General features: G+C 41.7%; 1 protein-coding gene across 1 annotated transcript in view; it reads right to left on the reverse strand.

Moving 5' to 3' along the window:
• CHN2 (chimerin 2) overlaps positions 1–26,857 on the reverse strand; it is a gene marked incomplete at its 5' end in the record, with an annotated part of 163,468 nt that overhangs the window by 44,689 nt on the left and 91,922 nt on the right. The window contains 2 exon segments of the mRNA XM_081996287.1: positions 22,568–22,853; positions 24,843–24,956. Of these exon segments, the coding sequence (XP_081852413.1) occupies positions 22,568–22,853; positions 24,843–24,956 (400 nt within the window).

The following is a 26,857-nucleotide window of genomic DNA, read 5'->3' on the forward strand; positions in this document are numbered from 1 at the left end:
GGCTGGTATTATTCCCATTTCATTGACAAGAGGCTGACTTGTCATATTAATTTTTCCTCCTTTTTGGCACCTAATTGGAGTCACAGCTTGCGTTTTTTTTTAAAATAACATTTAATAGGACATATTATTTTCTATATTCAGATAACAGATCCCATTAGCTTCACCTGCATTTACTCAATACTTCTGCAGAATCCAAATCGTGCATGCGGTAGCAGTAGCAGCTCATTAGCCTCTGAACATGTCTGAGCTACTTGCCAACACGAAATGAGGGCTCTGGGCAGCGGTGTAATCCAGCCCATTGTGCAACTTTCAACCAGTTCCATCACTTGGTAGACTCTTCCCCTTTTCGTCACATGCCTTTCACTTCCATAAATAGCAAGGCAAAGCTGCTTGCCCACAGACACCCACTCACCCACAGCCATGACTTAACGGTCATCAAGAAATGGAAACAGTAGAAATTGTAGTCAGCTACAGCTGTGGCATTCAGAGGAAAGCAAAATTTGGAAATTCTTCTTGTTTTTAAACCACTTGAACCCAACCCGTGGACAACAGCATGTTTAACTACATAATTACACTGCTTTAGCTGAGCAAAGTTTCTCCAGTGCACTAAGGCAGGAGCCCCACAAGAAAGAAATGGGATCCTGTAACTAAAAACAGTACCATCATGTAAATGTACAGCTGGGGTTGCACTGGTGATTCTCCGTTTCATGTTCCCTAACCTCCAAATGCTTAATAGCGTGCCTTGAAAGCTCTTCTAATGTTGACTCTCTTCCTTAATTTCTTTGTACTCCTGCAGCAATGTGAACCCCTTTCCCAGGCTAGAAATCTGAACTGGGGAACCCCAGTGACTCCAACGTGGTTAATGGCCCAGACTGGACCAAAGCTTAAAAGCCCAAGGACAGACATCTGTAGTGCAAGCCACCACAGCGAGTGTCAGCGAGGAGAAGGTGACAACTTTGTGGATGGGTCAGTCATGGGAAGAGCATGAGACATCAGTGGACTTCCACAATTGTTTGCTGACAGCAGGGCAATGATGAGAGTTTGGACCCAGAATATTTAAGCCCTGTAAGGGAGAGGGTTGTGGGGTACAACATCACACCATCAGGCACCAGCCAGAGCCTGGCCTCTTCTACCTCAGGCTCCTTCAGGCTGTCTCCATTAAAGTGAGTCATTTGTTGGAACTGACCCTCCTCCACGAGGAGTTGGCATTTTTCAACACAAAAAATGCCATGTCGAAAAATTCCCAATGAACTTAATTAGCTGGAATCTTCTATGTGCTGTCAAAACCTTGACTGCACCTCAACTTCATTTCTGCAGTCAGAGAAGAAAAAACAGCTTGACACATGATGTAGAAACCTCAGCCAAATGGCTGAGGCTAAGCAGAAGCATTTTGGGGGGGGCTTTTTCAAATGGAGAAAATCAGGCATTTATCCCTTTGTGTAACAAGACAGTAACTCACTTGGAACAGTCTCATTAAAGAAGCGAAGGAAACTCAATCTCTCTTGGAATTGGAGCAGTCAGAAAAAATGGAGAATGTGTTTTAGGAGTTGCCAAGTTGGAGGTTTAAAACCAAACCAAACTAGAGGAGACCGCCCGATGCGTATTTTTGTGAGACAATTTTTTAGTATTGCTGAGCATATATAACTCAGAGCACAGTCAGGGGAACTGGATGTTGCAAACCAGTTCAAAACAGATTGTCCTGAATGATGCAGTGTTTACTCCGGTCCAAAGACAAGACCAAAGACAAGACCCACTCTGGAGGTCCTTCTGGCCACTACAGCAAGGACACAGTGTGTGCTCCTCAGCCAGGGACCTAACTGCACCGCAGAAGAGTGATGCCCCTTGTCCACTGCCCAGAGCCCCAAGTTTTGAGGGGTGGAGGGAAAAATGGGCAGTTTTGCTGGGAACTCTGCTAGATGAAGACAAGGTAAGAGATTCTCTCAATTTTCTCTTCTGTAGGTAGAGATAAGGGCGCTTCACCACTTCCAAAGCTGCTATTCCCAGGTGCTAAGGACAGCAGCAATTGCTCTCTTCCCTTCAGTCCACCTGAAAAGGGAGAGGGCTGGAAGCCACATGTTACTCAAGAGCATGAAGAACAGCTACAGTGAAACCTCTTTTTTCTCCATCTCACACAAAAACACCAGCCACTTTCTGGAGAGGCAGGAGTCACCCACCTCACAGTTTCATGAGCAGATCTCAGACACTGTCTGTGAGGTGCTCAACTCACCCATAGCCACATCTTCTCCCAGCAGCCATCAAGTAGTGGAAATTGCAGTCAGCTATGACAGTCAGAGAAAATTTGGATTTTTTTTTTTTTTAAAGCCACCTGAAGCCAATATGTGGGATATAAGAAGTTAGCAAGTTGCAAGGTACCTGGCTAACTCTCTGTAAAGCACCCAGAAGCAGTCTGTGTGGCACTGCTAAAAACTAGTAGAGCCCCTGCAGCCAGGTATTTTGTAGAAGAGGTAAGTTTACAAATATGGGGAGGGGGGAAGAAGAGGTGGATCTTATAGTTGCATTGATGCTTACAGGGAGGTAAAAAGCATGCCTGGAAACTGTACCTATGTAGCTTAAAAAATTATTATTAAAAATAAAAGGTAATAGTCTCAAATTAGCCTGGTTGCCTACAGAAACATGATTGCAGTGGGTGTCAATCTGTCTCTCCACTTGCCCTGACTGTCTTTTGAACTGGCTGGCTAATTCTAGCTGAAGTTGATGGAGCAACAGATGTCTGGGTTTTGTGAAATTTGGCAGCTGGACTGAGGCAAGAGATACAGCCCGTGGTCTGAGCTCCTGTGCTCTCTCCTGGCTCACCTGGCAGCCCGATGCAGAGCTTCAATGCCTGCTGCCTCCTCTGCAGGTACTGAGAGGAAATGTTGAGGGGAGAAGAGAGTAGAAGGAATGGGGGCAAGGGAGGAATGTGTGAAAGGTTTGGAGGGATGGCTGGGCTTAACTGAAGCGGGGTTAAAGTCTGCAGAAAGATCACAAATCTATAGGGAACCAGGCATCACTGATTCCAGTGTTCACAGAACCCCCCCTATATAACTGGCTCCAAGTGTTTTGTGTCAACCAGAAATATCTGGAATTGCAAAAGATTTTTTTCTTTTATGTAGTCACAGATTTCAGCACTTAAAATTTCAAGGCATTGCATATCTTTGATATGGGACTCCCTTTAACCCCTTTACTGCTGGTCCTTCTTGCATCTTCCGTGCTGCGGCAGAAGGTGACTGTTTTTCTTTGCTGTGCCGATGCTCCGTAAGTAGAAACCGGGGTATCTGTGTTGGGGTTTCTGAAGCATAAAGTGGGAAAAAGCCAAAAGAAAGACTTTTTCTTGTCCTGGGAAGGCAAGAGGGGAAATAATGAGGAAAAATAAAGGTGGTGTATGGTGGTTTTCAGGATGATAGCTTAAACAAAAGAAAAAAAAAATTGAAGGAAAACCACAGGGTGAGGGGGAGATATTCCAGTGCATCAGATTGGAGAGGAGTCTCTTGGTTTCTCAAGAGACATTTTTACCATGAAGATCCCTCTTTTTAACTAAGGCAAAATCCCTACTGGGGGATGTTTTTGAGAGATGGTAATTTTATTACCAATTGAATTTGCCACCTTTGAACTTTCTCACAGAAGACTGGGAAAAAAAGTTGTCTTCAATGTAATTTTCTCCAAGATTTCTCAGAGCAACACCTGAGAACTTTGCAAGCAGAATCCCAGTGTAGGACCCTGACTGTGAGACCTGAAATGTTGGGGCTCAACATGTTTGGTTGCTGCCAGTGAAGGAGGAGGGCTGAGGAGAAACACAAAACACCCTGTATTCCCAGCCAAGCCAATCTTTTCAGCTCCCAGGGAGCAGGTGCCTTTATTTGTTTCTCATGGAGCAGCTCTGAATTCCCTTTTTCCTCTCTGGATCCCTGCTGTCACCAGTACCAATCCTCTCCTTTCCACACTCCTCTTCCAAAAAAGCTCTAAGTAGAAGGGCTTGGAGGCAGCTGGGCATGCTTCCTCATGAGCCTCAGCTTCAGGGAAGGAGATCTAATAACATACCGTGCAAAACAGCCTTTCTTATACTCTCCCTGGGCACTCTTCTCCTCAGATTCTCAGGAGAGCCCCCATTTCCACTTTGACATCTGTAAGAAGGTAGCAAGGTCTGACCCATGAGGACTGGGCAACCTTGTAGTGACTGTCTGTTCTTGATGTTGCTCTGATTAATCCTGCTATGGCAAACACAGTGTGATGTCCATAGTTCCCTTTGCTAATAAGGGAAAAGCTAAGGTTACAACACACCTAATGTAGAATATTAAAGTACTCCACTGTGAGGGCTTTGCACAACCAGCCTGGATGACTTTTCTGGGGAAGTTAAAAAAAGGGGCAATGATGAGAAGCGCCAATGCTTTTTTCCCTGAGTATCTGTGTACATGAACACACATTTTTTAAAAAGGGTTTTTTTAGAAAAAAGAGAAATGCTATGGCCATACAATAATTTAAGGCATTCTAAGAGGCAAAAGAAATTATATATTTACCATGACCATAAAAATAATGCTTCCAGTTCTGAAATGCCTGTTTTTGGCAGGCAGAAGATCTTGCACCAGCTTCAGGCTGATGCAAGATGTTGGAGAACTAGATCCAACAGTTTCTTAATCCAGAACTTCTGTTTCATGTAATTTTCACATTCACATATTAGCAATATTCATATAAAAGTTATGTTACACATTTGGGGCCAAAAATAATTAGTTCTACTACTTCATAACCTTGTTGCTTCAAATGATGGTAAGCACAGCTTTTATTACCATTCTCAGGTGTTTTAAAGGGCTGTTCCTGAAAATTAACACTGTAGCTTAGTATTACATATTAGTTGGATCCAACCCTTTATATCTATATATAACGTATATATCTGTAAGATATGGCCACTTTGTTCTGAATTTGGAAGACTTTCTGCCACTTGTTGCTATGCCTTCAATGTCACTTAAGACTAAAGACAGATAAGAAGGCAATTTCTGTAAATCCCTCAATAATTCACAACTGTCATCATTGATAGTTTGTTTAGAAATGTGTCTACATTCTCTAAATTAAGAGAAGTCAACAGACCTAAGATCTGCCAATGGACTGATTTTTTTTTTTTTTTTTTTTGTATTTTTGACATTTACCTCTTCCCTCATTGCTTCTCTGGAAACTATGTCACTTGTCAGAATAGATTATTAATGCTCTGTTCCTCAGTAGCAGCAATAGGAAGCCAATTTCTTATCATGTGCTTCTCTTTGCAACAGAATCTGGTTAAACCTCAAGGGTCATTATTGCCAAAATTATTTGTCATTTCATCCTGTGTGAGAGATTCACGTTGCAGAATAGGGACTAAGGCCAACCTCCTGCCCTTCAGGGTGGTAACCAAATGGTGGGAAGGATTTGCAAATATCCAATAGGAAGAGGCATAACTAAGAGCTGGTGCTACACCCTCTTCCTTCTCTGGGATTAGGATAGACACCACAACACAGCTATGATCTTTATCAAGTTCGGTCATCCCATGGACAAGCAAAGGATAGGACAGTAGGACAGAGCTCAGTGTTGCCTCTTCCCAAGGTCCAGGCACTTGAATTTCTTCTTCTTACTATCAGCAATGGCCTGTTGCTAGAGTTTCCCCTCTGCTGAAGGGTGGCAATGGCAGTAACTCCATGTCTCTTACTCTGAGGCAAACTGGTGGTGACTCTTTGTAGCAGTTAAAATATGGGGCTTTCTAAACACCTATTGGTTGCATATTCCTGTTGGTCACCAGCTCAGGAGTGCAGACACGCTAGTTACAAATCACTGCCTCTCTTATACTTCTTGCCCAGTGGAAAAGGCTGAAGTGTAGCCGGAGGTGACTGCAGTGTTGGAAGACAAATTTTATTGCTGCTCCCTTTGAACAGAGCAGCAGAACCGCTCCTGAAGCGACAGCACAGTACCTGCATTTTTAGGAAGTCAGCAACAAAGATTTAAAATAGAGAAAAAAATTAATTACTGAGGTAGGACATATACTTTCTTATACAGACCATACAGTCAGATTCAGCAATACTTCCTTGTTTTGAAGTGTCTCTGCTTCAGAAGGTGTGGAATCTAACCACATTAATGTTTTTAATTTTTAGAGGCTATCTTTTAAAACCTCTCTCTTTAGTTTATGGCTTGGACAGTCTCCTTTGACAGAACAAGTTCCCTGGACTCCTTTATTACACCACCAAAAGTTCTCAAGCTTGATTTTTAGAGAAAAAGTAAAGCCCTGTAAAAGCAAAAAAGCTAGACTGAATGGAAGGGCCCAAAGCTAAGGAAGGTAAAGCTTGAAGCACCATTACCAAAGATATACCCATGAGGGATTAGCAACGTCATAGATAAGAAAGCTGCAAAGTGTTTAGGAAAAGGACACCCTAATTACTAAGTTTCTTCTAAGCACACACTGTGAAATTTTACTCAGAGTTGCAAAGCTGACGTAGTGGGACCTGTTGAACTGAGAGCCAAAAAGCTGCTATGTTCAAACCTGGGCTTTGCCCCTATCTCACTGTCCACAGTCAATTCACTTAATGGCTCATCTGTGTTGCTATGTTTAGTTGTTAAAGTTATGTCCCTGCCCATTGCAAGGGGTTGGACTAGATGGCCTTTGAAGGTCCCTTCCAACCCAAACTATTCTATGAAATCATATGCTTATCTACTCATCTGAGTGAAGATTCATTAAAGTCAGGGGAATTTGAAAATTCGGGCTTTGGAGACTAAATCTAATTAAATTTCTAGTACTATCTTCTCTGTATTTGTTTTAATATTAGCTATATAGATGTATTTAAAATTCTGCAATTTTTAGATCCTATACTCTTATCAAGACATTTTCTATAAAAGTGTGGTTAAGGTGAAATGTTTTGTCTTTGACATTGTGCTACAGAAGAATGTTCAAGGAAAAGGGCTGATGATTGAGAAGAGTAAACTTTTTCTTAATGCTTTTTATGCCATTTCTGCTACTGTTTCTGTCTCTCTTGGCTCTGTAGTTACTTTACAACAGCTCTCTCCTGCATTTGCCACTGAGATCAATAAAGAGATGTTAATTAAAAGAAAATCTGCTGGAGGTTGTACTTTCCTGTTTGGGATTTGTCCCGGGCCCTGGCTGCAACACCTCACTGGCCTTGGCTGCAATGCCAAAGTAGGCCTAGTCTTGTCTTGTCATGGACACACACCCAGGTACAACCCCGGTTGTCAGTGACAGTTCCGCTAGCACAAATATGCCTCCTTACCATGCACCCACCAGACCCCTTCCTTTAAAAAGTGGCTTCTAGGGGCAGTTAGGTATATAAAATATATTGTGTATCAGTATTGCTATTCCAAATAAACCATCATGAGAACGTGTTTATGAAACCACCCTAATTTATCACAGTCACCCTCCTGACACACCGTTCTCAAACGAGATGATTCTGCATTTCTGTCCTAAATTCCCTTGTGCATCTTTGCCTTCCTATTTGTGAATTGAAGGAAGAAAGTATCTGTGTGTAAAGCCATTTGTGCAATAGCAGTGGAGATAAGGACTTGGTGGAAGCCAGAAGGGACTTCACCAACTGCTGAGATACAAACATTAATTCAGCCGGGTACAGCATTTAACCCTACAGCAGTGATACAGATGGTGAAGAATTTCCAGTTATTTTGGCTAGCAAATGCCAAACACAGCAGTGACACCAGGTGACATGACCACTAACGGACCAACTGCTCTGTGTAAAAATGGTGAGGCAGACAACCAGCTCAACAACATGGATTCAAGTTCAAGAGAATATGCACTGCTAATGGAAGGAAAACTGAGAAGGACAAAGAGCAATGACATGCTTTCCGGGAACAAAAAAAGCATCCTCTGACGCTCTGTGTGACAACTATTTTCATTAGGTTCAGTGAAAGCGAGCCAAAAAGAAATAAGGCATCCCGCTGAAAATAAAATAGACAGTTTGAGGCTCACTATTGTGTGTTTTGCCTGCACCTATGTGTGGGCTGAGAATCCTTTCTGCTAGGTTTCTTGCTTTTTAAATATATCACAGACACACTCACAGATGAATTGTGAGACATAGACCTGTCAGGCGGCAGACTAATGTCAGCACTTCAGCCTCCTGGCTGTCAGGTCTGATTCCAAATAACCTTTTGTCTTCTTGTTCCAGCTACTAAATTACAGATCAAGTGAAAAATGTAATTATACTCCAAAAGGCCATGGACAGCATCTTAAAATACACTGAACTGTGAACAGAACACCACCACTAATAAAAAGATAAACTAGGATTACCTGTGGTGCTTAGCTAATCCAAAATGCTCCACAGTCCCACATGGGCTATTACAGAACTGTTTCTTATTTGCTCATTTCTGTTTTTCAGGGAGAATTACCCTTTCCCCCATTTTTAGTACAATTTTGATATTTGAAGTTTTGTGAAAAAATATATCTCCCCTGTTGCAATAAATACGCTGTTATACTGTCACTGAATTCCATTGTATCTTTGGCTGAAGATGATGCAGAACTTGAGCACTTGTGTTTTTTAAAGTAATATGCAGATGGCAATATTGAGACTTATTTTCTATGCACAAATTTAGCTGCTAAATTTTTACAGAAAGGAAAAAATCAAAAGCCTATAGGAATGTATTCTTTTCTCAATTAGCTATGAGTATGTTATGTTTGATTGGAAGTGCTATCAAATACTGAATTAACTTGTTTTTTCAACTGATTATAGGAGTATTAAATATTCAAGGACTTTTCTTGGATTCTTGCACATGTCTATAAAAATACAACTGTTCAAAATATTAGATTATTCTTAGTAACACCTGGCAAGATAAAAATAGGTGGTAGTGTTAGAGTGCAAACCTCCACCACTGTTAACCCAATCTACATACAATCAGAAAGGCTGCTGATGGCTGAAATTTTTAATCTCCTCTTTCTTATTAATGTCATGATTCTTGCCTTTATTCAAGAATCTGAACTCACGTTTTAAAAGGAAAATAGACAGGCAATAAAATGGGAAAGCATTAACATTTCAGTCACTGTCCCTTTATTTGCAATCTTCTACCTCAAATATAATTTGTAGAAGAATCAAATTCACCATCCCCCTCAGAAAGAGGGCTCTGAGTTACAGAAAATATGAATATTTATTACTCCATAGATAGCTCGGGCACTAGCTGATACAGTACTCCGTTTCCAAGTCCGATCTTGAATCTTGCTGCAAGTGAGATGTTCTGCTTGTGTAGCAGAAAGTCTAGATACTAAATTGAACTAAATGGACTGATTTATTCCCTTTACAAAATTCTACTTAAAAGACACTGAGCAGGTAAATGAATGCCATCCATGTTCTAATGCGCGGTGCTTTAATCTCCCCATTAGTGTCATCCAGTAAGACACATGTACCAAGACCTCCAGGTAACCTGGTCAGAGCACTAGCCCACGCGCTCTGCGAACCGCACTTGAGCTGATGTATTGAACAAGCCGCCTGAAAGGGCTGTACAAGCTGCCTATGCTGTACCTGTTCAGTAGGCTGGCTCACCACAGCCGCAAGACACTGGACTCTGTGGATGTATATCACAACATATTTGTCCACATCTCTTGTTTGGGCAGCTCTAATGGGACCTCTACATGCCTCGACCTGTGGCTATGCAGGCTCGCTCTCATTTCAACTGGGATAGCATCACACCTTTGCTGTAGAGCATACACTAATCTGTAAAGGAAGAAAATGCTACATCTACCCTAACTACTTACTTTTTTTTCTAATTTGCAACATAAAGTTTAGTGAGAAATAGAACGAAGGAAATTGCACAAAGTTTTGTATTTCCTCATGAAATTCAGTGTCTATAGCTGGACAATACAGAGCTTGTACACTGCTCACATGTGGAGAAGGAAGCTTAAGCCACTGAATTGAGAGCTTATTAAAAGCCCACACATGGAAAAATTCCCTACAAAGCATCATGTGGAAGTTATATGAATCCTGCATTGCACGCAACATCTCATAAGAAGCAAGTTATATCAAATGATGACTTGACTTCATTCAGTTGGGATTCTGCCAGCCCACAAAGAAACCACAATCCAGCCTTTCCCCTTAATTCCTAGTACTTTGAGGTCTATGAGAAACCAAATGATGTGAACAATGTCCTTGAAAACACAGTCTCCTTAGTCCAATCTCTGCCAGCCTACTTCATTTTCAGCCATTCTGGAAGTGCCTTAAGCTTTGTCTGCAAATTCACTTGGCCTGACATTTGGCAATGCATTATAAACCAGATGGATTTAGGAAGCTGCACTGATTGGATTAATCAAATTAGAGGGAAGAGGGAAACAAAGGGAAGTTATTTTCCCCTCTATTTCCTAAAATATATAAAAGAATTGAACTAATTTATTTGAAAGAGTTGCCCACGTGTCTCTCTATGTACTTATATTGTAAAATTCACAGCCTTGTGAATGCAGCCCAGCGATGGCTAGGGATCCAGCCACTGCGCGCAGGGCAGCAGACCTCAGTTCACTGTCCGAATTACACACTGGTCTACTGGTATTTTCCTAAGAGCTGGTGCCAGTGTCAGGCAAGTAAAGGATTTATCCCCATAATCCTGTTCTCATAGCAAGGCCTATTTTCCACACTCCTCGGCACTGGCATAAGGAGCACACCCCAGTTCAGACCTACATCTTTAGCTCCCTTTTTATACGGGCCGCTTTGTTTGTAAGAGCTTGCACTGAACAACTAAAACCAGTTCTGTCAACTCAGAGGTCCATACATGAGTTACAGCAGAGCAGACTGATGGATGACAGGAATCGTCCCAGAAATCTGGCTGGTGGTGGATGTGGGTCAGCGACCCACAACTCCCTTCCAGGGAGAGCTGCAACAACATGTGCAACCAGCACTATGGGTATCTATCTCCTGCACTAAGGAAGTTTATCTTCATGGTATCTGCAGTTAGTCCTAAAGCATCTGTTTGTCTTTTTAAAATATCCATAGGAAGAATTAAGAATTTTTAGAGCAGACATACTAAACATTTTTTTTTGTTAAAGGCTAAGTGCTCTGCCCTGGTGATGGCTGTGGTGCTGGGTTTCCTCAGGGATGAATGGTGTGAAAAGGCATTTCTGTAAGATAGTTGTATTTATTCTTTCACCGATGGAGAAGCAGCAGCATATGGAAAACTGCAGCCCGGCTGACTTAAGAGGTGTCACACAGACACAGAATGAAGGCATATTTTCTGTCTTTGAGTATTTTGCCCTAACCACTGGACACTATTACTGTAAAATACCGACTCTGAAATCAAAAGCTGTGCCCTGCATTCACATAAGGAGAAATGTTAAGTTTCCTTCATTTGACTTTTTAGATGCATTATATATTCCTACACTCAGCCTTTCAGACAAGTAAAACAAGTAAATCATACTATGTCTTTGTGTATTAACCCCTCTCACTATTTATACAGTTCCCCTGAGACTGAACCCTTCTGTGGGACCTATTCCTTACCGCACTGCATTTAATAATCTATGTGTTAATACAGAAGTGACTTTGAAACTAAAGACTAACTTTAAGGCAATGGTGTCTTTGTGCCAAGTTTTTTAAGAACAAGATGAATGCTGCTTGTTAAAAAAAGGCATCATGTGGTCACATTCCCATGAAACTACACTCATCACACAAGCACAAATGGGTGTCAGCAGTGCAAGATACCCTAATACAGTCCCTGGAAACTCTTAAGTAAATATGCCACCTAGTGTTTAATTGAGACAATTTCATTCATAAATCATCTTGAATGATTCCTCCCAAGCTGTTGCTTGCAAGTCTAGGTAGTATAGAGTCTGGTAGAGGTATCTGGAGTTGCCTTCTCCACCTTTGCCCCCTCCCCTCAAAAAAACCCACCATACAGCATTTTCATTGAAGAAGTATCTTCCTCTTCAGGGACTGTTTCACTCCTGATGGACTTTGCCAAATGGCCAAATGACACTCCCAGCCCATCCTTCTTGTCTGAGGAGCCCACACCTCAGACTGCTGCAAGCAATGAAGAAGGCACCAAGAACTGACCCAGGAGGCACACTGCTGTCAAGATCCCAAACAAACCTGTTAAACTTCAGAAAAGCTGCCTTGTACCACCAGCCAAATGGCACCTAGACCAGCACACAGGCATGCAGTTAAGGAAGCAGGGCTTTCCACATCTCCCTGCCTACAGGTACTGGGCACAATCATTCTGAGAAGCAGAAGCACTATTCCTGGCTTGCCAAAAGGGGAGAGTTACCACAGCAATAGGTATTGTTTTGATGGACGGATGAACCAGCAGAAAATCAGGGAAAAAGGCTTTTGAAGTGTAACATCTCCATTCTTGAAAAACAATGGAGACAGTTTCTTCTGAGGCTATGGCAATGTTCTCTTTCTTCACCTCTAGCCCTTGGCTAATAGGGGCACACCTGGCTTAAATGCAAACAACCCCTTTGCTCTCGACAGAAAAGATATTCCAGGTATGTAAGTGGCTTGGCCCCTCTTCATGTGCTTAAGACATGCCAAGTTGTCTTCTTTTTCTCATTCATTTTCTCATTTCTCATTCATTCACATTCATGTTTCTCATCTCATTTTCTAATCGAGATTCACTTGATGTTTCTGTCATGGACACTCATTATGTTTCTAGGGATTAAATTCCTATACTAAGTCACATCATGGCACAAACCATGCTGAGTTTTCCATAATGTCTTGTTTACACTTTTTCCAGATCAATAAAAATCTTAAATGAAACTCCCGGCCCTGCAGTACTTCACCAGCCACCTTTCCCCAGCTTATCAAGTTGCTGCCTATCTTCATTCTTTGCTCGAAACTCCTCTACCTATTTTTGGTCCATGTGACCACGTTCATGTGCCAACCAGTTTGAATTAATGACAAGAGTATGATTTCATGAGACATTGTACTACTTTGCTAAAAATCCAATTATTCTGCATCTGCTGCATTCTTTTCATTCAGTACTTTTGTAAATCTATCAAAAAGGCAATCAAGTCTAACTGGCAGTATTCATTCTTTATAACCCACGCTGATGACCGTGCGCAGTCCCACTGTTCTCCAGGGCTGAGAATACATTACAAGAAAGAACCCATTGTTACTTTTCACACCACAGCGTACTCTTTCCCAAATACGAGCAGTTATAAAAAGCACTGATTCCTGACCTTTGTAGTCAAGCCTCAGCTGAGAATGCTGTCAACAGCATGTGCTTCACCGAGGCCATTTCTAGCTGTCATCCTGCCCAGGCTGCTGCCTTCTTCTGCCTGGCAGCTCCGGTGAGCTCGGCTACGCTGATAGCTGCTGACCCAGCCCGGAGGTGACCAGGGAGATCCCCACATCTGGATTCCCGAGATCCCAGCTGCAGGGTGAGGGTGCGGGCTGCTGAGCTGGTTCTCAGTTTGGGGAACCCAGATCAATCAGAGGACATTTGTTTGGGCTCTGCACCTGACTTCACTCGAGTGCCCACATGCCTCAGAGTCGAGACCCACTGCACCCTGCCTATAGAAGAAGATGCTCAGTGGATATTAGATACCTGTTGTATGCTTAGAAAGAATAATATCTAGAGCGTGATGGGACAACTGCCAGTAAGCATGTAGGGACATAGAAAGCCAGGCAAGACATTCCTTGGCAGGTCTGCAGAGGGTATAAAAGAGGAAGAACTTCGTGCGTTTTGGCTAGCATTAAGCATTTCGTGGAAGCCTTGGACATTAGGATCATAGCTGCAGTTAATTCCTCAGTAGTGAAGTGGCAATTCTGAATTCAAGGTGGAATGTACCCTCCTCCCATGGGGAAGAATCGAGTAACTGCTCCTTAGCTATATTAGTACGATGTCTTCACCTAGACAAGATGAGTCAGACCCTAAATAATATTTTTTCAGGCACAGAAAACCACGGAGAAATAGGACTAGAAGTTACTTTAGGAGGTTCTTCTCCCACCTGCCTCAGGTATCAGTGCTACCTGTGCCATTTCTCCCAGATGTTTTCTAACGCGTTTCTATGCCTTATGATGAGGGAGATTTTGTCACCCCTCATGCATTCCATCCCAGTGTTTCGCTGTTCTTTCTTTTTTTTCCTCCCTTAATAGCTAACCTGCAATGTTCATCACTCAATTTCAGACCTGTCATCTCTTGTCATGTCCAGCATACACACAGAGGACAGGTTATATTTTCTTTATAATTAGCCAAGAAAACGTATGTCCTAAACAAGCACATCACTAAAAATACTTATTTTCTACACAAAATATAAAGGATAAATCTTAGTTGCTATTTAAACACTTTCCTTTTGACACGAATTCCCAGTCCTCCACAAACAGAAATTAACACCTCTCTTAATCTTAAGAATTTGAATACGTGTCTTCCAAGATTGAAATACGGCAGTTTATCAGTGCTTGTAAAAGTTTAGTGCCTATTCCTACAGTGTCTCAAGATTCATGCGAGATAATCAAGTATAGATTTTTACTTAAAAAACGGCTTTTCATTTTCCAGTGACTAGACAAATGAAATGTTTATGCTGAAGGCTCTGTCCCAATCCCTTGGAAGTTTGTTTATACTAATTTAATACCATCAAACTATGTAAAGAGTATAAAAGCCAAGACAAAAAAAAAAAAAAAAAGGCTTTTATTCTTAATACATCAAACTAAGCACGTTTTTTATGCAACAAACATTTAGCTTTATTAGAATTATTAATAAGCTCAAACCAGGAAAATACCCAAGAGGAAGAGATTAATTTATGTATCCAGCAGAGCCTAGCTGCAGATAGAGTACTGCACTTGAAGACCCAAGTGGCATTTGCCTTAGGACTACTGCAAGCACTTCTGGTGTATCTAATCACTTCCAGTACTAATCTCACATTCTCATCTGAGAAAATCTTAATCTGCAGTTGTGGTATTGAGGTATGAAGTTTTCTCATCACTTCCATTTGGCTACTTTTCTAAAACACTGGATTGGGAAGCACTTTGGTGGTAACAAACTCCATATTCACCTTTTCTCCATATGCTTAGCAGTGCCCTGAACTGCCCCAAGACCCAGTGAAATCTCTGGGGGTCTTCCCATTAATTTCAGCAGCATTCGGATCAGATCATATCCATCACATCATGTCATCTGTGTAAAACAGCGTTGTCTCCAACTTACAAGCTCTCTTCAGGCATAATCATATCACTTATTCTGCTTAAGGCAAAAGTCATGAATCCTAAGCTGATGGTATTAACATAAACCAGGAACCTGGAGAGATGTTAACAGCTCAGGGAAGCAATGTAAGCAAATACTTTGCAATGGAACCTCTCTTTCTCTTGATTCCCTCAATTTCCATCACTGTTAAAATGAGCCCAAATTATTCCTCTCAAAAGTCCTTGCCTAATCTGGCAAAACATTAGGTATTAGTTAGGAATGCTGGTCAACTACAAAGCACGATCCCTCTTCCTGTGCATAAACATAGACAGCCAGAGGGAAGGAATTGAAAAAGATGCTTTCCGTGATTTCACTTTGGTTGCTGTCTTATTTTTATTTCTTATATATTGCCTATTCCATTTTTATGATGCTTTAAACAAAAAAGAAGCTGTAAAGAGACACAGCTGGAAAATACAAAAGAATGCCAGCATTGAAAGGCAAAAGAAAATGATCAGCCAGCTGTATTTTCAGTAAGATGGTATTTGTGACTCACAAGATAGAACTGTTTACTAAAATGCATATACTGGTAGATCTACTGTGTTCATGTAAATCCTTCTCACTGTGGTACAATACCAAAGAGTATTCTGGATGAAATCTGTACTAAATTGCAAACAGTTGTTTAAAGAAGATAGTGGGGTTTGTAGTTAAGTACTCATGTCAGGGCATGCTACGATTAAGTACACATATGTGGTAACCTGTGTGTAGACGACTACTCTTGCAGGACAAGCAGGAGTGACTGATGAAAGGAATTAATTACTCCCAAAGTAATTTTGATGTATAAGTTTGTTGCTTCTAGCAGCAAAAATGCCACACACCTTTTATCACTGCATGTATTACTGAAATATGCAGATAAAGGCCACCTTTTTGTACAGGCTTTATGTTGCTGCTTATCAGTGTGGTGCCTGAGCGTCTTCCAGGGAAAATCAGCTGGGGAGGCATCCCTTGGGAATTCTGTGGCTGTGCATACGACAGTGAAACTGTAACTCCTAATAACAGAAGGTCCTGTAGAACAAATTCTAATTTCTGCTGACCAAGCATGTCGCAGAAACCAGGGAGTTGAAGGCAAGGTACCGGGTCGAATTACCAGTGTGGTTCCAGCCCAGAGTCTGCAGGAACAGGTATTTCTGCTCACTATCCTCTTAACCCTGTGATCTGCTGCTAGGACAGCACGGTACCCTCCAGCCCTTGTGTAGAAGGACATGCTCAACATCTAGATAGACAACCCAGCAGAGAGTTAAACATTTGCTAGCAACCTGTAATAGGATCATTAGAGGTTTAGAGGAGCTGCAGAATGGGAAGAATAACGAATAAATGAAAGACTGAAAAGATTTCTTTATGTTGGCTAACAGCAGAACCTGTAGAAAATTCAATGAAGAGAGAAAAATGGAGCAGTAAGATGAGGCTAAAAGGCCCTCAGAAAGGGACATGGTGTGAATAACGATGTAGAAGTGTAAATACTTACAAAAACTGAACCAAACCAGAGGTTCTCTTAAAATTGGCTCCCATGCAGTTTTGACGTAAGGAAAACTGCAGTGCTCCTAAAAAATTTAGTTCTATAACCAGATTACATCTCCAATTAAGGAATGTTAGAAAACAGTCTTTCCTGGAAGTCCTGCATTTTCTTCTGTGGGAAGCTGTGTGTGAGCAGTGTGACTAATGAGGACAGTAGTACCAACTTCTACTTCTAGCAAAATTATTCTTCCTTTTCTGCCAGCCTTGCCTTAATAGGAATACCCTTCTTATCTGTCTATTATTTTCTGCCAGGGAAATCTACAACCTTCCGGACTCCGTAATATGCTTCTCATTTCAGCTCTTTAGTTCTAGCTGCAGTATTAACTATGGGCTCTGCCATTTGCACTTAAATGCCCGGTAACGAGTTCCAGCAAAACAGATAGAGAGGTTACCGTGTCGAGCAGCAAAACACACTCCTCTGCACTGTCCTGCTGTTAAGTGAAGACTCCCCGTACAGCTCGCTGTTGGTTTAGCTCAAACTGCTACACTATTCTTTACAGACCGTCATCGTTAAATGCCTCTCGCTGCTGCTGGCACATACTTGCAACCAGAGAGAACAAGCACTCCAGCCCAGGCTCCAAGCAAACTCATATTTCATGTACAACTGGTATGTTTGAACTGACTGAGCTAGATCCTACTTGGAGAGAAGTTGATGGGAGCTTTGCCAGGACCTGAGTAAGCGGAGACCTGGCTCTGACAAAACCTTCCTTAGTCTTTACCGCATTTACCAACAGTTTGTCCTCTGTCAGATAGGTTAAGATCATTCTTTTTGCAAATACTTCAAGCTCAACTGCTGCCAAAGCTTTTCTTTAACTCCAGCCTGCCAGTCTCATCGTGTGCCCCGTGCTGACATGAATACTTGAGGAACTGTAAAGGCAACCTAAACCGAGGCACAGCTGCCGCGTGAAACCAGCATAGCAAAGAAACAAGGTGTGGGGCACAGCCTTTGCTTGACACTGCGCGCTGTGTCCCAGCACCCAGCTCCCAGCCGAGGCACGGGGTGGCTGCAGGAGCACACAGGCCACCGGAGTGGCAATGAACGTGCAAGAGCAGGGAACTGGGACGGTTTCTCATCAGCAACCGCGACGGCTTTTACCTGATCAGCATTCATGAAACTCCAGCTTGCATCTACTTCCAACATCTCAATCCTTTGAACATATTTTCCCAAATTACACTTGCTGGGGTAGGATTAGAAAGGAAGATTTTTTCCTCCTTGCCTGGGACACAATGACCGCTGACGCAGTAAGGGCAGCAGTTGCAGGATAATGTGATACGTGATAGCGATAAACGTTTCAGAACTACATATTTTACTGACAGACTACTGCAATTTTTTCTCTCCTACATGTGAAGATTAATTGCTTACAGCAAGTTACACTTACTCCTAAGTAATGTGAACTACTGGTAATTAATTACAGTACCTACCAGTACCAGGTACTTATCTGCCCTACATCTTCTAGGATGTTCATTTGCCGCGAGTACAGCATTCCGTAAGTAGAGCAAACATGAAGCAGGCGATCACAACTTGCCCGAGCTTAAATCACAACCCTAAGCAGACAACATACAATCTTCAGATGTTCTTTGCACGAAAAACTATTTCTCTATCCAAAATCCTTTCTGAAGCCGGATCCCAACAATTGCCTACACTGCTAAGAAAGTATTTGCAGCGTGCTCTTCTCCCACAACACTTCATTCCTAAAAACCACTGTGTCTCCTTTCAGAGTAAAGATCTGTTAAAACTACTCGGACTAAAATTTGGAAGCTGTGTCTACAAATCTAGCACCTCTTTAAAGTCAGACAGAAATAACTTTTGGATGAATCGTCAGCATTAAGCATCTTAAAGCATAAACGTTTTCTTAGGCCTGTTACTAAAAATGTTGGATAAAAAGGCATGAACAACAACAGCTTAATCCAGCCCATGTATCACACTCCCCCTTCTGGAATGGGCATGGCTCCACTAATTACAACCTCAAAGAAATTATCATTATGGGAACAGACAGGTACCCCAGGCAGTACCGAGACGCTTCATCCGAATGCTGGCTCCTCGCACCAGCCCGTGCCTCGGTGGTCCCCTTCCATCGACCTACCCCCCGGGGAGCAGCGGCGCTGGAGTGACTGAGACATTGAATCATCTCCACTGTCAACGTGGGAGGCAACAAAATGAGTAGACTCCCCGGACGGTGTTAACAAACCCGCTAAGGAGACGAATGCCTTCAGCTGCACTTTCACACTCCGGAATTGGTTTCAGTATAAAACAAAATCTCACTTGTAAAAAGCCTAATCTGTAAGAGGAGTACTGATGCTTAACCTTAGAGCACTGAATTCTCACATTCCTCTTGGGAAACAATGGAAGTTTCTGCCCTGCATGTGTGGCTTTCCCCCTCGCTCCATCCTTTCTGAAACATTCAAAATACTCCAGGCAGCACTTTCAAATAAACCAGTTCAACTATTAAAAAAAAGACATTTTACCTGTTCAACGGGCCAAAAAAAACACACCTTACAAAAAATGCAATGATTTTTCACACATGCAGGAAAGAATACTGAATATTCATTCACATATTTCTAGGGTTCTGAAATTTATTGGAGTAATTGAAGTGGGTGAAGGTTTTGATTGTGGGCAGACCACGGCCTTTGTCTAAAATGCTGTACAACACATGGCAGCCTCAAGCAAAACATCTGATACAACTCCCATTGAACTACCACTTCCCCATATTATTTTTATATTTTAGAGGACTTCTAAAATTTATATAAAAACAAACATTAAATTCCATTTATCCTCTATCTCTATCTCTATATACTATTACTGACAAATGCTCGGTGTTTCACCAGTTTATTTCAATATATATGAAGCAAAAGCAACCATGGTAGGCTTCACCAGATAGACTTCTGTGAATTTCTTTCAGTTGCTAATAATTTAGCTGAAGTAACGTTTTTTCTTCTCCCCATGGATTTCCATAAGATGATGGAAAACTACTGGCATGAGTAAAGAAGGCCATGGGGAGTCCTAATCATCAATAGTGAGGCTTCAGCTGCTATGGCAGGTCTTCAGCCTGTGAGCAGATCCCCTTGCCTATTTAGCCCCGCTCCTCTTGTAGCTGTGATTGCTCCTACTCCTCCTGGCAAGAAAAATGTGTTAGAAACAGCTGCTATTCCTCCTTCTGCTGCTTCCCCTCAGTGGGAGGAAGGCAGAGAGGGTTGCCAACAACGTAATGGCTTAGCTGAAGCCAGCTATTTTTACATGACAGTGCAGCCACACAGCCCAGTCTTGCAGGCTGCTACTGCCTGCACATCTGGAAATTTAGACGAGCACTAATCCTTGTAGGGTTAGGACCCACAGTACTGCCTTTCACATCGTGAACCACCTTGGAGGTAAATAATACTTTACACACTTCAATTTCATTTAGCTGCAATACCAAAGAAGACCTAGTCAGTCTCTTTTCCCAAGTAACAAGTGATAGGATGAGATGAAATGTCCTTAAATTGTGCCAGCAGCGATTTAGATTGGATGTTAGGAAAAATTTCTTCACTGGAACAGGCTGCCCAGGGAAATGGTTGAGTCACCATCCCTGGAGGTATTTAAAAGATGTGTAGACATGGCACTTAGGGACATGGTTTAGTGGTGGACTTGGCAGCGTTAGGTTTACGGCTGGACTCAATGATCTTAAAGGTCTTTTCCAACCTAAATGATTCTATAATTCTAATTCAATCACTCATGAGGCCCAGAGGTGTATTTTCACTATCAACAGAAAGTTACATCAAGTCCAAGGATTTTCAAGCACGGGTACCTGGAACTAAGGATGCAGCTCTACAGTCACTTTACGTCCATATCGTAATTTTTTGAGCTGTTATCAGAAGAAAGTCTTGCCCGCTACTTTGTGCTGCGTTTCCACTCTATGAGGTGGATCAGGTAGCAGATCTGGCTGAAACTTCACATGTTTTTTCTTCTGGTTGAGTTAGTTTTAATCCGGAGCGCTTTTCTGGTGTCACCTACTGTGTAGCTGCATAAAACCGTACATCAGCAAAAGGAGGTGGTGAAGGAAAGAGGGCAGGGGCCCCTTCAGCAATGGTTTGCTTTCTGTTGGTCTAGAAGAGTTTTTATAGTACTTACTCAAAACTGCCCAGCCTGAAAAATGACATCCAATCCCAAGCACAACAAAAACCACAATGTGTTATGAAATATATGGTACTAGAACAAACCCCTCTGAAGTCTTCAAGAGCACTTTGAGAGATACAAAAGACCATTGCTCCTCAACTGCAAGAACTGTAAGTAAAACTGAACACAATTTTGAAATTGTTTTTCCTTGTACAAAAAAAAAAATCTCCTGATTTCATAGAGAATGTAGCATGATTTTCAACTGTCATGATTGCTTTATTACACTACAGTCATGTAATAATATTTACAGTCATCTCAATGATGGTCCAGTATTTTCTCGATATAAAAGAAACTTTTCCAGAACATCCTCTGGACCATTCTCCTACCTACACAAAAACATATACACAAAAATGTCTGTCACACTGCGCTATGTTTATTTCTTATTGTGCCCCAAATAAAGTCAAAATTCACTTTCTTGTGCCTATTACAGCATTTAAAATCAACCAGTGTCCAATCACAGGAATCAACTGAACAAGCATGAGACCTGTCTCAACGGCATCCTCTCCTTTTGCATATTACAATACCATCCAACTGAATCAAAAAATATTGTCATCAGTGGATTCATTTTGAAATAAAATTTGGATGGAGGACTTGCTGCTGTGCCATTCTCCAAAGGACTTCCCTGTGGCAGTATGCCTTCCCTTAAAAATGTCATTGTTAATGGAATTAATTTCTTATAGAGGATGAATAAGTTTACATGTCAGGTCAGTTACTCAAGCAATTATTATTACGGAGAAATCCAAACCAGTATATAATCAGCCAATGAAGATACGTGAACCCAACAGCTTATTATGCTAGAAATGTACTAGAGTGATGTGGATACACACAAAAAAACTGCTATCTTTTCATGCTCAATATTACTATATGGCAGCAAATTCACCCCCTGCTTCCCAAATACAAATCAGCTCTAGTTCCCAAATAGCTAGCCAGTACACTGAACACTAAAATCATCAGTCACACTGCAGAATTACGCTTACGAATGCCAGTAAGTCAATTCAGCACGAACACTGGACTCAAAAAAAAGTTTTGGTTGACAGTTCTTACTGCCTTACCACCTGGGAAATGAAAATATCCACATGTCACTGCTTACAAGACTGTTTCTCATATGTCAAAGAATTTCTAATTTTACATGTTCAGATGGCTGCTAACTGCACAAAATTCGCAATTTATTATCATGTAAACAAGTCCTAGTCCATAGAATGCTATGGGACACAGGTGCCTGAAAGAAGGAGATCAAGAAAAGCCCACTTCAAATGAGAAGAGCGAGAAGAAAGGGAGGCAAACACACAATATCCCAATTTCAGACCCATGAGAAGAAAGGGAAGAAAACACAGAATATCCCAGTTTGTTACCCATCCACCAAAGACTTTGGCAGAAAAGAGGAGCTTTGGACTGTGAATGGAAAGACAACAAACTTGAGCTGTGGTGAAGGGTCAGTAGGAACCAGTTTCATAATCCTGCTGTGGAATATGCTTGAGTATACGTGGACAAAGAAACATAACTTGTGAACAATTTTAGATGCAGTTCCTAAGTTCAATGGTATATATATTTACACAGTGAAAACATTTGTGTTTGGTACTTATTAGAAAGCTTTCATCTTAAGCTCCAGTCAAATACTAGTTTGGAGCCAAGATCACATGAACAGGATATAAACTTTTCAGTGTGATAGTAATACTTAATGAAGTACAGAAAAATAGAAACAGGTCTTTAGACAAAACACTTTTTTCTCTAGGATTTGACAGAAAGACTGGTATTAAGTGCCAAAATGTAAAACCGAATACTTACCTTTTCAACTGGGGTATTCTCTTCACTTGTTACACTTGCTTTTCTTGATTCGTTTTTTGCTCTACTGAGCCGCCGGGACACTTTTTCTCTGAGCAAAGTGGCATATCCAATGTGTTCATAGATGGGGTTTGTTGTCATTTTGGAAATATACTCAGAAGCCTTTGTTTCTATATACAGTGTTATCAAGCCATCTGTAACCAGATCATGAATTGATTCAAATCTTTTCTCCCCAACGAAGTGCTTCCCATCATAGAACAATCTGTAGTTTAAGGTCTGATTACCAAATCTGCAAATACCAGGAAAAGAGGAGGGAGAGAAGAGAGAGGGAAGTGTGAGAGAGGGAATTCATACTGGCAAAACGCTCAGGGCATAATTTTGCTGACGAGTCTGTATGTCTGGATTGCATATGGAATATGCCCACGGCTGCAACCTGGGTCTCTGTGGAGAGACCAACTCAAGTTCAAACCCAAAATTGACTGCATCACACGGACTGGGCTACAGAACTGAGGCCAAGTCTCCACAACAAGCTACGTGACCCAGATGTATGCGGTTTAAATCTAAATCCTAAAGGGACTACCGCAGTGACTGGAAAGGCGTGTTTACGTTGACAAGACCTCGTAGCAGAATGCATAATGTCTCAAGGGCTCTTCCATACTGAAACGTTTTTGAGGTGTGGAAAGCGGATGCTTAACCACCATGGGCATATTTGCAGTCAGTGAAGAGAGATGGGCACCTCTAGCAAGTAATTAAATCCCAAGGGTCTGGATCACCCTCTGGCAGGAAGCCAGGGAGACCAAGCTCCTAATTCAGGGACCCAACTGAACACCCAAACTTCTGTGGGATAATTCTGGCCCTATTTACAGCAGGTATAATCAATGGGGTTTTTTTAAGAGTGTTTTAAAAAGCGAAGTGGTGTAGTAGCACATGCAGTTTATAACACCGAGGCTAGAATCCCATTCTTGATTAAAGGATTGAAAGACACGATACTGGGTTAAATGGTCCTAATATTGCATCAAATGTGCATGTGTCTGCATATCAAATCAAACTGTTTAAGCCTCTCATTTTTTCGCCCACATTTTTCAGATGAATTCCCAATTTATAATCAAATTTGGTTTTTGATTCTACAAATAATTATCCAGATGGATTTAGAAATCATGCTGTTGTGTCAAACCAACAGGCACTTTGCCGTAATCCCCATCCTTTAGTAGTTCTTTTTATTCTTTATTTTGAAATCTTTCTCCAAAACCCCCCAAAATTACATTTGTTCTTTTTCAGCTGACAAAAGTTGCTTTTAATTTACACCACTTTTTAGTTGGCGTGACTCACCAGCTTTTACAGCTCTACCATCTGCACATCAGTACGAATTCTGAGGATGATTTCAGCACCGTATTACAGCTACTTGGGGTAACTCTTTAAAGGATTTTTCCTTCTGGCTTACCAGCAGAAGGGTAAAAATGCAGACTTTTGTTTATATCGCACAGAAGTAATAATGCTATAAAAATTGCAAGATACTGCCGAGGAGTTTGTTTTGTCAAAACCCAATAGAGTATCTTGTCCTCTTGCCCCTAACCCACAGCAGCTGTAAGACTGTTGTGTGGGCAGGTTTTGAATGGCACAGTTAAGCCAGAAGTGGCTGTATTTTCAAGGAATGGCACCTGTGAGGGGCAGTGAGGTTGTAGCTTGGGCTCCCACTGAATTTTTCATTCAGCTGAATAGCAGACTGGTACTTCTCTGAGCAGCAGCACCCCATGCTTCACACGGTATTTCTACACGGCAAGCTTGAATTCCAGTTAGGAAAGAAAACTGAAGTTCAGCGTGCTGCCTTTGACAGCTGGTCAGCCACGGGACTTCATTATTTTCCAGGTTTATCCAGGGTTATTATCGTTGATGTTTGTGTACAACACATCACTGAGCTCAGAGGACAACCTGGCTGTGTCCTCTGCCAGGACACTCTCCTGTTCTGTACGCACAACTTCTACACAGTTTTCAGGGAGAAGTTCCATCTTTACAACACTCAACTCTAGGTAGCAAAAATTTTGAAAATGGGCAGAGTCTGCTTCTGAAAAGGGAATTCCTAGCCAAGTGCTGAAGGCCCAACTGAATTGCTGCAGTACTGTGATGGTCAACTGCTGACAAGAGGGTGTAAAATCACTCTGACGCCATGAAGTGTGTAAGTAATGGTGGACACAGACTTCACTCAAAAGGGAGTGATATAATCCCCTCCATTAAGCACATTTAGATTTGAACTATAAGCCCCTATTAAAACAGCATTTACCTGAGAGCAAGAGTATAGCAGCCAGGTTGCCGCTGGCTTTCTCTAAGAATGTATGCTCCTTCTACGCCAGCAAGTATTTCATCTGCTTGCTCCCGAGAAATGATCCCATGAAACCTAAGGGAAGACATTTCAGTGACTTGCAGAACAATCTGACCAGAAACACCTCGTCCTCCATCCCAGAAACCATGTGAAAACTTCTGCATTGCAGAGCATCGTGGTCTAAGCCATCAGGACAGCATCCAAGCATCCAAAAGTGTCAGGACAGTCATCCAGCCTGGGCAAGTCCGGCATAGAGGCAAAACAAAAATTACACTCTGTATGCAGTTTCAGTCAGTGTAACACTCGATTGCACCCAAAGATTATTTTCTGTAAATGCCCCATCTTTTCACAACTTTTCTGCTCTACCAGTCTGCGCCCCTCTCCCTTGTTTCCTTTCTAGAGGCCTTACAACAAAATTGAAAACTAGGCACAAAGGCATTATTTTTTTTTAGATGAAGATGACTTAAAATTAAAATAAGAGGTCATTCTTATGATCAGTTTGCTTTATTTTTATATCAACACTGCTTCCTCAAATTTGTAAGGAAAACTGAGCCAAAAAATGGCAACAATTACTCAGAATTCCATTCTGCATATATTATAGTAGAAGAAGAGACAGAGCACCCTTGAGAAAAATTTTCTTCATTTCAATGAGTTCCTCATTCAGTGTTGGAAAAAAGCAATACTTCTCTGATTCTTTTGTCATTGCTATTTTAAGAAAAAAAGAGGCCCTAGGATGCACAAGTAACCTTAGAATAATCAATACTTGTCGGTGATCTTTCCATAAGTACAAAAGAAGTCGTTACAGCAGTTTGAGTCTTAACTCCTACACACATTTTGCTAGCTGATAAGTTTCCGAGTGTCTCCTCAGAGGTTTTGAAAGTTTCTATTTTTGCTGCTGTCTTGAAAAAAAGGCGCTAAAATGTACTGGCCTTCAGCTTTTTCTCATTTCTGACAACACATATGAAGTGGCACATTTCTAACCGTGCCTCTGGCTGGGTAGTGGAAGAGAAGAAAAACACAACGTATGTAAATGTAATTGTTGTTCCGTTCTCTTTATGTTGTCTTTTCACAACTATTACATGTTGGAAATATTAGGTTTAGGTGATCTTTCCAGAGTGACTTTCTGCTCAAAGTGATGTGAACTGATTCATACTTTCTGTCTGTAGTGGTGGGGGACACACTCATTTACTGCCACATCAAAATTGAAACGAGAATCCCCTAGATGACATAATTTAAGCATGTGTTTATCACTAAACTCATGGCAATTCATAACTCTAGTTAAAAATAATGAGCATAAGCTATTCGCCACCAGAAGCTCATTATAAAATATAACAAGCTTTAGGTTAGATACTAGGAAAAAAGCTCTCCTGGTGATCAGTTTAAGAAATCACTGGGACAGGATCCTTGGGGCACCCGTGAAATTTCTTTAACCGTGGGTGGTAAGCACTGTGTAATCTCAGTTTTCTCATGGATATTTTTGGTACAGTTTAATAAGGGCATAAAACCGGCTTGTACTTGGTACAAGATCCCCTGAACTCAGACGCCTGCCTCTGACAGCAGCTGACAAGAAATGCTTACGGAAAGAGTACAGGAAGCAGTGACAATACTTCTTCCACTTCACATCCCTATCCATCCTTCGCTGGTTTAGCCAGAAGTCGTGTCCGATCAGCCTTGACCTTACCCTTCATGAATCTGAGAATCTCACCTGTAAACCCATCAATATTTTTATGCTTTTGGCCTCCGCAGCACCCCGTGGCAATGAACCTGAGAGGGACACTGTGCATGTCGCTCCCTTGGACACCCACTGAGGGAGAAGTTCGTTTTCCTCCTATGGCAGGAGCCGCATCCCTTTGCTCCACCGCTGTTGCACTTTGCGGTACTTTTCATTTCTTCCATAACCTTTCTAAAAAGGAGGGAGGAGGAAGGCGTAGAGAGGGACCAGAACTACGCGCGCTATTTAAAATGCAGCCACACCA

Source organism: Phaethon aethereus, assembly GCF_964289735.1.
Source record: "Phaethon aethereus genome assembly, chromosome: 2".
Classification (NCBI taxonomy): Eukaryota; Metazoa; Chordata; class Aves; order Phaethontiformes; family Phaethontidae; genus Phaethon; species Phaethon aethereus.